At 34.4% G+C, this 11,236-nt stretch overlaps 1 protein-coding gene across 2 annotated transcripts in view; it reads left to right on the top strand.

Annotated features, from left to right (window-relative positions):
* Window positions 1-1,457: 1,457 nt before the first annotated feature.
* Window positions 1,458-11,236, top strand: part of LOC135134577 (sodium/calcium exchanger Calx) — a 133,934-nt gene continuing 124,155 nt past the window's right edge. The window contains exon 1 of one of the 2 annotated variants that reach the window (XM_064063277.1): window positions 1,458-2,360. In XM_064063277.1, the coding sequence (XP_063919347.1) occupies window positions 1,699-2,360 (662 nt within the window). In that variant the 5' untranslated portion in view covers window positions 1,458-1,698. The remainder of the gene's footprint in view (window positions 2,361-11,236) is intronic. The other variant, XM_064063276.1, reaches the window with a different exon arrangement.

The following is an 11,236-nucleotide window of genomic DNA, read 5'->3' as shown; positions in this document are numbered from 1 at the left end:
AAACATCTGCAAGATTTCAAAGCATTCGGTTTTGCGGATTCAAAATTAAATTACAAAATGTTATTTTATAATTTTGATTTTTCTTTCAAAAATCTGGACGTTACGGATAAAACTCAACACAGAGTCATAAACTACATGTGTAGGACTATGTTATTTTATACAATTTAAAACGTATTTACTATGTACAGTTTTGAAGTGATGTTTTCACATTATTGGTGGGGATGATTAGACAAATTTTTGTTAGGGTTTTACCATCTATATATTTCTAATATAAATACAAAATTTGACAACAATCGGCTCAGTACCTTCGGAGATTATCTGTCTAATACAAATCGGAACGGCAGACAGATGGAAACTGCAGACTTATTTCTTCGTACTCTAGGGGTCATGCAAGGTAGAGAAAACGTAGAACTAGAGAGTCGGTCGACGGACTTGATTACAATACTTCCTTCGTTTACGCTCGGAAAGTAAAAATGGTCGAACGTTATTTCGATAGGACTTCCCTCTCTCCTGAAGTACAGTCCAACAAATCTTGCTTCTTTGAAAAAAAAAAAAAAGATTTTACTTGTTTTTATACATTAAAATATATATAAAATATTTTTTAATGAGACACCACAATTTTGACACGTGCAGTGCAATACTAATAATAAAAATATAAAAAAATATACACTGCAAAAAACGAAAACTCCATGCAACAATCGAACCTGCGTAATTTTCGCAAACATAAGTAGAACAAAAAATAGAATAAGATGAAGTAATAAAGTACAAGGTGTTCTATTTGAATAAATGGAAATATCGATATTTGAAAATTGTAATATAATTATTTTTTTATAAACACGGTGTATACGAAGAGTTAATTTTGTTTATACCACAACAAAGCGCGTACCTTTATCTCTCCACTAAATATTGTAATACAGATTTTGCAAGTAACCCTTCTGCGATTCTTTTTGTGAACCCTTCCACTGCTAAAAAAATGTTTTGACTTTTTTCTATTTTTAATAATTAATGAGATATCGAGGAACGCGCACATAGTGACTCACCCTGTATATTAAATTAAAAATAATATATCAAACGAATTACCACCAAAAAGGTAGGTAGCTCAGGCTATTCATAAGATTTTTAGGACCCAAGAAATAAGCAAACCTCCACCATCCGGCCGCTGGGTATTCCGTATTATGATGTTACATAAACTAGGAGATCCTAGAATGTAGGACCACCTAATTTAGTTTTAGTTAACCATCATCAAATTTACCAGGCCTCCTCAATTACGTCAAGACTGATGTATCAGAAGGAAATTATCAATACTCTATTAGTTTGTAACAGCAGCTAGAAGCAGTAGTAGTGTACCTACTACATGTAGAAAAGAGTGTTAAAGAGGTTGCGAACTCCAAACCGCGAAACCGCAAACGTGCGATGTGCAACCGCGATACCAGCTAGCGAATTCCGCGATCCACCTCGACCCCGCCGTCCAGGACGTCCGCGTGCTCCTTCCATCAGTCATCCGTCCGTCTCGTCCGTGGGCGTGTCTGCCATCGCTTCCGTCCGCACGCGGTGCGTACCCCAGCAGGTCGCCGCCGCCGCCAGCATCCGCGTCGGGCTTGCGCGACTTCCGAGGGGGTTTGGCCCGTCCGCGCCGTCAGTTCAGCGTCGACAGCCGTCGTGTCGCGTGCATGTCATGTCCCATCCACGAGCGCCGTGATGAGTTCGAACGAGACGAAAAACTGCTCCCCCGGCCTGATGCTGCCGTGCTGGGGCCCGCCCGGCGAGGTCATGTCCACGACCGATCAGGTGGGCCGCGGCCTGGTCTACTTCCTCGCCATGGTGTACCTCTTCATCGGGGTGTCCATCATCTCCGACCGGTTCATGGCCGCCATCGAGGTGATCACGTCGCAGGAGCGCGAAGTCACCGTCAAGAAGGCGGGCGGCGAGCGCCACATCGTGGTGGTGAGGGTGTGGAACGAGACGGTGGCCAACCTCACGCTGATGGCGCTGGGCTCCAGCGCCCCCGAGATCCTGCTGTCGGTCATCGAGATCTACGCGAAGAACTTCGAGGCGGGCGACCTGGGGCCGGGCACCATCGTCGGCTCGGCGGCGTACAACCTCTTCGTGATTATCGCGCTCTGCGTGATGGTTATCCCCGACGGGGAGGTGCGCAAAATCAAGCACTTGAGCGTCTTCTTCGTCACGGCGATTTGGTCCGTTTTTGCCTACGTCTGGCTGTATATGATTCTAGCGCTGTTCTCGCCGGGGGAGGTGGAGATTTGGGAGGGTTTGCTCACATTCCTGTTCTTCCCGCTGACGGTGCTGACGGCGTATGCTGCAGACAGAAAAATGTACAAGTACATGAAGAAGGACTATAGGTAGGAGCTCAATTTTGTTTCTAAAGTTTGGGAGAAAAAGTGAAAATCTATACATGTCCTTCAACGTTTTTATTAAGTAATTATATTTAAATGTGCTTTACAAACAGCTAGTTTACCTCTGATTCGTTAATTAATCACGTTTCGCGTTGCATATGCAGTCTCATAAGACTAGAACTTGGTGACAGATGGATTAACAATACACATTCACATACGCCCTATTGGGGTCTAGGATCTCTGAGGAACTCAGCTTTTGACATTCATGAATAAATTCTGTGCTAAGAGTTTAAACTTAATTCAAAATCTACAAAATACTTTATCGTATATACACAGTGTTTATAAATAATTATCACATCATAGGTGGCGCTGACACCATGAAGTGATTTGCCGCTTCATGCCGACTTGGGTCGAATAAATTGATCTAATAACGAATGAAGCGTTCGGTCTCTTAGGTCTGGATTTTTTTGCGTTAATGTGTTGTGAAATTTCTGACCTCTATTTCCTGTTAACACCGGAATTTTATCTAAGTTACTGCGGCTTTCTGGTTTTCCGATGTACTGTGGCTTTTCAAGAAAGTTTCCTGATCTCATATTTTCCATTAATCCCTATTTACTCATTTTTCAATTAAATACATTTTGTCAATCAATTTTTTTTTAATGTTTTTCGGTATTTCAACAGGTACAATTTTCTTGAAGACCGATTGTGTTTTGTACGCGCTGTTTTAAACGACGCTGTATTATTTTTAGCAAAACATCGTTTTCAATATTTTATTATTGAAATGGCGTATTTTTGAGATGAGAATGGACTTTATTAATGCACATAAATTCGAATAAATGGTAAATTGTCCAGATGAAAACCGTCTTGAAATTTCTTTTATTCAACACATTGGATGTACTGTGGATGGATTTACGCCAATACGAGATGTGAACACTGGCAAAAAAACAAGGGAAAATCATAGTGGCCTATTGAAATATTTGTATTAAAAGAAAATGGTCAAAAGGTGTTTAGCTAGAACTTCCCTCGTCTCTGAAGCACACTCAATTAAGCTAGTCGTGTTTCTTTGATGGGTCATAAAATTTGGTTCTGTGCATTTTATTTCTACTTCTAAGTAAACTAAGGAAGTATTATAATCGAGTCTATCGGGCAACTGGCTACTTTTATATTTTCTCAATAAGTCATGACTAGACAGCGGATTTCTGTCGGGCTACGTCACGATTATAGGTGAGGACGCGCTGGATCGCCGGGACTCAGTAGCGGGTGATAGATCATCACTGAATTTGAATATCACTTATTCCATAAGTACAATTAACGATTTATTAATCAAACGGCTAAGTAAATGAGAACTAGAATTAACAGCAGAGTGCAACGAAGCAGCGGTATTCTAATCCCAAATAAACGAAGTGCAGCCCGTAACTGCAATGAATTCCCATCCCGTACGAGCCGTACCGAGTTTGGCCTTGTCTAGCCCGACCGAAATCCGCTCTCTAGTCATGACCCCTAGAATACAAACATTTACAACACTTATGGACTTATTTATTAATTTGAACAGGTGTACTAATAATAACAGTCCTGTATTCTCAGATTTTGTGGAAAATAGGATGAACCGCCCCTGATTTGATTAATAAGAAGACGGAAACGAGGGACTACTTTTTCGTATTCTACAAGTTATGAAATGTTGTTATCAAAGTGTTAAAAAACGGAAAACACGCTACGATATGACACCCTTTCATTAACATAGACAATAGTCTTTAAATAAAATTAAACTATCACTAAGAAATTCTTTTTTTTAACCGCGTTACCTTTTGTGTATTTGTTTATCGAAGCAGTAGACAAACTCTTTAATTTCATTTGATACTACAACCTTAATTATTTTACTTATATTTGACTATGCTTGGAGAGAAAAGTCCGGAAACTTGGGGTTTAGAACCACTGACGCCAGTGTTCCTGGCCTGACAGTGTTGAAGCTTCCTAATAAATCTTGTAGATTACGTTTCTGCACTGTGTTAGGAAGCCTTTTCGCGAACAAGTATGTTGTCTCCAGTTTCCGATTTATTGATATTTGAACTGAATATTTAAGCTGTTATTTTCCGACCGTAAGTTACAGGAATTACAGTAACAGGATATCTTTAACGAATGTATAATTTGATGTTCTCTCGATGTTTTATGGCTTATAAAATACGAAATCTCTGTCTCTCGTTTGACTAATACAAAACACTAAACAGACAATAATAAAGTAGAAGGTGGTGTGAAGATTTACGTTCGCGTAAGTTGCAAAGACGGCAATTTTCTTGAGGTTAATCTTGTAACTAAGATCTTTAAAATTAAATCGATAAATGTAGTACATTTTGGTACTTTAACCAATGACTTAATCCCGTAAACAAAATAGGATTTTTAGTGGAAAAGAAGTCCTGATTATTATTATTTTTTTTATATACACGAAAACAGCTTCAGAAATACACTTCCATATTAAAAGCACTAGAGTATTTTACGTTGGATTAATATTTACTTATTTGTTCAATATCCAGTACTAAACATTCGATATTGAACAAATAAGCATTAATCCAACGAAGTGTGTTCATGAATTGGCAAACCGAGTTTACATTTGATTTGAAATAGTAGAGACAACTAAACAGAGCTTAGAGATTTCAGAGTCACAATGCAGACCAGACGGGCACCAACTTCATAATTAAAAACCCGTTAGCATTTACTTGGTATGTGGTTTTGTCATACAGGGATTTAATAATTAGAAGTCTGTTAGCGCCACCGCTAAAACGGAACACTTGTAGAATGCAAATTATGATTTCGACAATCCAAGGGTCTTTCAAACCAATGAAATTGGTTTTGACCAGGGGCGGCTCGTGATTAGCGCAAGTTTGACGGATAATTCTACTTTCTTCATGTATTAAAGTTTCTGGTGCGCAGGTGTATAATGCAATATTTGAACTATTGGTAGCTAATTTTAGCAACAGAGTGGGTGTAGTATTTTAAGAGTTACGTTGGAGTAATATTAAGAACATTCTACCTGCGATGTATATGGAAATGCGTTGGTCTTTGTTGGGACAAGGAAAAATTCGGGAACAGTTTGACGACCAAAACCGATACGTACCTATGTGTAAAACGATGCGTAAACATAAAATTTGATGACCAAGTTTAATTGTCTCCTTTTGCTTACACCCACGAGCCGCCACTGCTTTCGATATATTTTTTTCGAAATAAATGCGTATTTGGAATTTAAACATCTGAATGCTTCCTCGTTGCGGCGATTTGATCCGTGTTTGTCTACCTTTGGCGTTATCTGATTCTGCCGGTGTTCTTGCGGGGGTGGTGGATCTGGAATGGTTCCCTTGCATTCCTGTAGTTTCCGTTGGCGGCGTATGCGAGGGATGTGAAGATGTACAAGTACATATGGAAGGATTATAGGTAGAGAGTGAAATTCTATAACGATATTTATAAAGCACTACGCTCATGTTATATGTATCCATGTTAATCCTTGAAATTCGGACACTTGTATTTCTAATATAGTAGGTAACACTAAGTAAACGTGGGGTATATAGGATTTCAGAACAAGGGGATGTAGTGAGTGTTACAATAATTTGCACATTAATTGCGTCCCAAGTAAGACCTTAAACTTGTCAAAAATAATAGCCAATTCAAAATTAGAGAATTTATTGCAAATATAAATTCTTTTCTTCTTTCAAACAGTGTTTTTACTTCCTGAGCGTAAGCTGAGGAAGTATTATTTATTTATTTAAATGAAAGTTACAGAGTGGAGGATATGTCCTTTAAATACTCATTACAAAGTGAATTAATTGAAAGTAACGGATTTGATTTCTTCTTAAAAGATTTTCACAGTGGATGCTGTAACGGTGGCAGGATGTAGAGAGTTCTATTCAGAAAAAATACAATCGAGTCCACTGGGTGACTAGCTGCTTCTATGTTTTCTCGACGTTTCATGACCCCGAGAGTACGAAAAAATTAGTTTCCTGTTTGCGTCTGTCTGTTGGCCGTCTGTGCGGATTTTTACTAAACAATTTTACAAAATACCGTACTCTTCAAAATTGTAATATGTATAACAACTTTTACAATTTAACTTTGAAATTGCAAAATCGAATGCTTTGAAATCTTGCAAACGCTTCAAGGTTATAGAAAGCATAGTAAATCGTTAATCAAAATTTATCCGTTCATGCTTCTCTCCAAAGAATTGATAACGTCATCTTACAATTTTGTCGAATAAATGTTATTTAAATGTAAAAAGTAACATAGTCCTGAATTTGTGGTTTATGAATCCGTGTTGAATTTTTATCCTAGACATCGAGATTTTTGGCACAAAATCTAAATTTCTCAATTTCTGAATTTTTTGAATTTTCGATTTGTTCGATTTTTCAACATTCAATTTCTCAATTTCTGGATATTTCAGTTTTGGGATTCTTCAGTTTTTTTATTCTTCATTTCTCAATTTTTTAATTTTTCGATTCTTTAGTTTCTCGCTTCTTTAAATTTAAGATTTCTGGATTTTTTCACTTTCGGCTTCACAATTTTCCGATTTTTCAATTATTCAATTTTTGATGTTTCCAAATTTTCCAGTTTTCAACAAATCAATTTTTGATGTTTCTACTTTTTCCATTTCTAGATTTGTCGACGTTTCGACTTTTCGATTTTTTTATTTGCCAAATTTTCGATTCCTCGCCTTTTAAATGTTTCGATTTCCCGACTTCTCGGTTTTTCAATTTCTCATTTCAATTTGTCCATTTTTCACTGCTTTGGTTTTTCAATAGTTTTTTTATTTTTTTTTATTTTCAATTTTTCGACTCCGATTTTTAGACCTTTCGATATCTCGATTTTTCAATTTCTCAATTTTTCGATGTTTCAGTTTTGGGATCTTTTAATATTAATAATTCTTGAATTTTTGATATTTTAGTTTTGGAATTTTTCAATATTTCGATTCATTTTTTGATTTTTCAATTTCTCGTGTTTTTACTTCGATTTAACAATTTTTCGATTTTTAAATTTTTCAATATTATAATTTTTTAATTTTTAGAAATTAAAATATTAAATTATTAATTAATTTCGGATGTTTCACGATTTTTCAATTTTTTGGTTCTTCAATTTTTCGATTTTTAATTTTTTTAATTTTCGACGTTCCTAAATTATCAACTTTTGGATTTCTCAATTGACCGATTAATCGATTTTTTTATTTTCTCACTTCTTAATTTCTCTTCTTTCCAACGTTTCGATTCCTCGGATTGTCGATTTTAGATTGTTCAGTTTTTCAATTCGATTTTTCAGTTTTTTCATTTTACATTTTTTAGATCTTTTAAATTTTCATTTTTTGGTTTTTCGAATGCTCGATTTTTCAATTTTTATTTTCTCAATTTTTCGATGTTTCAGTTTTGGAATTTTTCAATATTATTATTTCGATTCTTTAATTTTTGTTTTTCGAATTTTTCGATTCTTTAATTTCTCGGTCTTTCGATTTTTCAGTTCTTGGATATTTATATTCTTCAATTTTTTGAATTTTTAAAATTTTAATTATTTGCTTTTTTCGATTCGATTTCTTGATATCTCGTTTTTCGATTTTAAAAATTTTTCGATTTTTCGAGTTTTATTAGAGTTCTCGATTTTTCAAGTTCCCGATTTCTCAATTTTTAACGATTCAGTTCTGGGCATTTCTCAATTTCTGCAATTTTGAATTTTTAGATTTCTTGATGTACTCGATCTTTCGATTTTTCGTCTTTTCGGACTTCGATTTTTTGGCTTTTCAATTTTTTGATTAATTTTTTTTTATTTCTCAATTTCTCGATTGGTTGAAAAAGTTATGAAATAACTTGTAATAAAAAACGAGTATATTATCTATACCATCTATACTTACTACATACGTCATTTAATATTCCGTCTGTTTAAAATAGAGGAGAAGGAAGTTGGATAAAGTAATCTGAATAGTTTCTTGAAATTATGAAGAAAATTTAACTAATTTTTGTTATAATTATTTAATTTCGTAACTACGTCTGGTACCAAGTTATAGCATCTGATAGATTTTTATTTTAAAAGATGCATACTCATTTTTCGTCGTGATAAGTCTTAGGCGAATTTTTATGTCAGTTTTCGTCAGCGGAAGAGGAAATCTGAAAGGGTTTCTGTACATTTCACTCACGGAGTTGATGGCGTATGCTGTGGATAGGAAAATGCACAAGTACAGGAGAAGGATTATAGCCAAGGAGTGAAAGTTGATGGGAGTTTGGCTTTGCGAGATTTACGAGGACTTGTTAATTTGGTAGTGTTGATGAAGTTTTTCACCAGTGAGAAATTTGTTCTTGAGTAGTAAACACGCCATTTTGTTGTCTAAGGATTTGTGAGAAGAAGTGGTTTAGGTTTAGGAATTTATCTACAATCTATCAGGTTTATTAACGTATTCAGTCATAGAAATTAGAAGTGACTATAATTGTTTTGTAAATAAATGAAAAAACTTTCACATAAATATTTACGAGTTATGCACGTGCGTAAACTGTTTGTATACCTAATCCTATTGCATTTTGTAGCCTCATGTCATAAGAATGGAATGTTGTCAGGGTGTAACAATGTTACACATAAATGCATTCCCGTTCAGTGTAGCATGTAAATGCACGGTTTATAAATTCTTATTCAGATGTATAGCGGTTTTACATGTAGTGTATTAATTTCACCCAGGAAATAAAACACATTAAACGTATAATAAAATGTAGTGACTATAAAATGCTATTCGTGAAGAGGAACGAAGAATTAGCCACTTCGAATTATTTTGCAGCTGAATATTACGTTAAGCATAACTGAGGAACAAGCTATATTGCTGATCCTTTATATTCATAAAAACAGCAACATTTTTCATTATTTGTGAATCTGGAGGTGGCGTTTGATAAGGTGTACATAATACAGAAATATGTTTATCGTAAAATAAAGCTTCAAAGTTGAAATCTGCTATAAAATGCAAATAAAATGTTAACGTCTCTTTATAAAGGTGCATTCTCCCATTCTCTGCATTTTCGTGCAGTTTCAATCGTCAACAACCGCATGTAACATAAACGTGAATAACGATAATTACAGAAGTTTTAATGTACATGATCATTTTCAGTGTTCTGTGTATTGTTGTTGAAAATGTTAAATGTTTTTCACATATCGTCTCTTTCCATACTGCTTCTTCTGATGCAGTGAGTTATGAAAATTCCTAATCCGATTTATAGCGTTTGGAAACCACCTTATTTCTATACTATGACTATTCTGTATTCGCTTCTGTTCTGCCATGACGTGAAACAATGGTTACATTAAAATTCGTAACGGCATCTTGGGTTCCATTGTCTTGGATTTCCGTAGTATTAAATGCTGGTCTAATAGTTGTTGTGTGTCTAGTTAATTTAATATGAGGAGTTAATACCAGCAGTTATGTGGACTTTTTATCTCTTTCTTACACTGTGACTCGTATTATTTATATTTTTACTTCCTGAGCTGAACGACTGGCTACTTTTATGTTTTCTCGACGTTTCATGACCTCTAAAGTGTGAAAAAATAGGTCTCCAGTTTCCGTTTATCTGTCTGCCGTCTGTCCGAATTTTTATTAGGCAGATAATCTCCGAAACTACTGGAACAATTTGATAACGATCGGGCAAAATGTTTTTTAGTAAAGGCCATATAAATTTTATAAGATAACATACTCTAGTATGTGATTGCCAATTTTTATGAAGCTACTTTGAGTTTGTATATTATTTTTATATTTTTTATTGCTTAAACTATCTTGTTCTTACGAAGCTCAATAAGCGAAATCGTAGTCTAGCGAAGGCGCGCTCGCTTCCTAGACAGAGGTCTTCGGGCTAAAACATTAACCAAAATGTGGAAAACCATCCCCAACATTAATAGGATGACGTCATTTAATATTTACATTAGTAAGTATTTTAATTTTATCAACTGCAATAAACCTTAAATATTCAGATTTTTGAAAAAAAAATCAAAGTTGTATTACATTTTTCAATTTACATTTGAAACTGCAAAACTGAATGCTCAGAAAATTTGCAAACGTTTTAAGGTTATCATAATCATCACAAATCATTAATGAAACGTCGTCTTAAAATTTTTCCGAATAAATTCTCTCTGAAATATGCAAACTATTACGACTTTATATTTGTAATATTGTAATATATCAATGCACCCATCGATTTTAGAGTTACTTATACAGGGTGACAAAAAAAGATTAATAAACAAGGCAAATCATTGTATCGATTAAATCAAGAATGACCCACTCCATTTTCCCAAAAATAGAGTACTGTATTCTATACAAATTGATATACGTGTCCTTCCAAAATTTTGATGACATCATCACAAATTTTGCAATGGAAAAACTCTCTACTTTAACATTACATACATATCTTTATTTTATTTTATAAGGGTTATCATAAAAAAATAAAATTCGCAAAATCAAGTCTTACAATTTTTCGAAAAATCTGGATTTATTTACCTTTGACCAATTTTTTTATATAACAATTTTTCGTGTTTTGAACTTTAATTTTAAAAATGTTTCAAATTTCACTACTTCCAAAATTTAAAATTTTTGGTTTTTCAGTTTTGCAATCTTTCATTTTTCTTTTTTTCAGATTCTCAATTTTTCGATTTTTCATTTCGTGAGTTTTTCAAGTTGATTTCGATTTTTCGTTTTTCCAATTTTTTTAATTTCCATTTTTTCGATTTTATATGACAATGTTTCGTTTTTTCATTTCGTTTGTTTCTTTTAATGGCTCGATTTTGTAACTTTTCGTTTAGTCTGTTTTTCAAATTTTCGATCTTTGATTTTTCAACTCCTCTATTTTCGAATTTTAAAAATTTTCAATTTTTCAATTTTTGGATTTTTCAATTATCCG

Source organism: Zophobas morio, unplaced genomic scaffold, assembly GCF_036711695.1.
Source record: "Zophobas morio isolate AGI-343-1 ecotype UQ-CSIRO unplaced genomic scaffold, CSIRO_AGI_Zmor_V1 ptg000023l, whole genome shotgun sequence".
Classification (NCBI taxonomy): Eukaryota; Metazoa; Arthropoda; class Insecta; order Coleoptera; family Tenebrionidae; genus Zophobas; species Zophobas morio.
The sequence above is the reverse complement of the archived record's forward strand: the minus strand, read 5'-3'. Positions and strand labels throughout refer to the sequence as shown.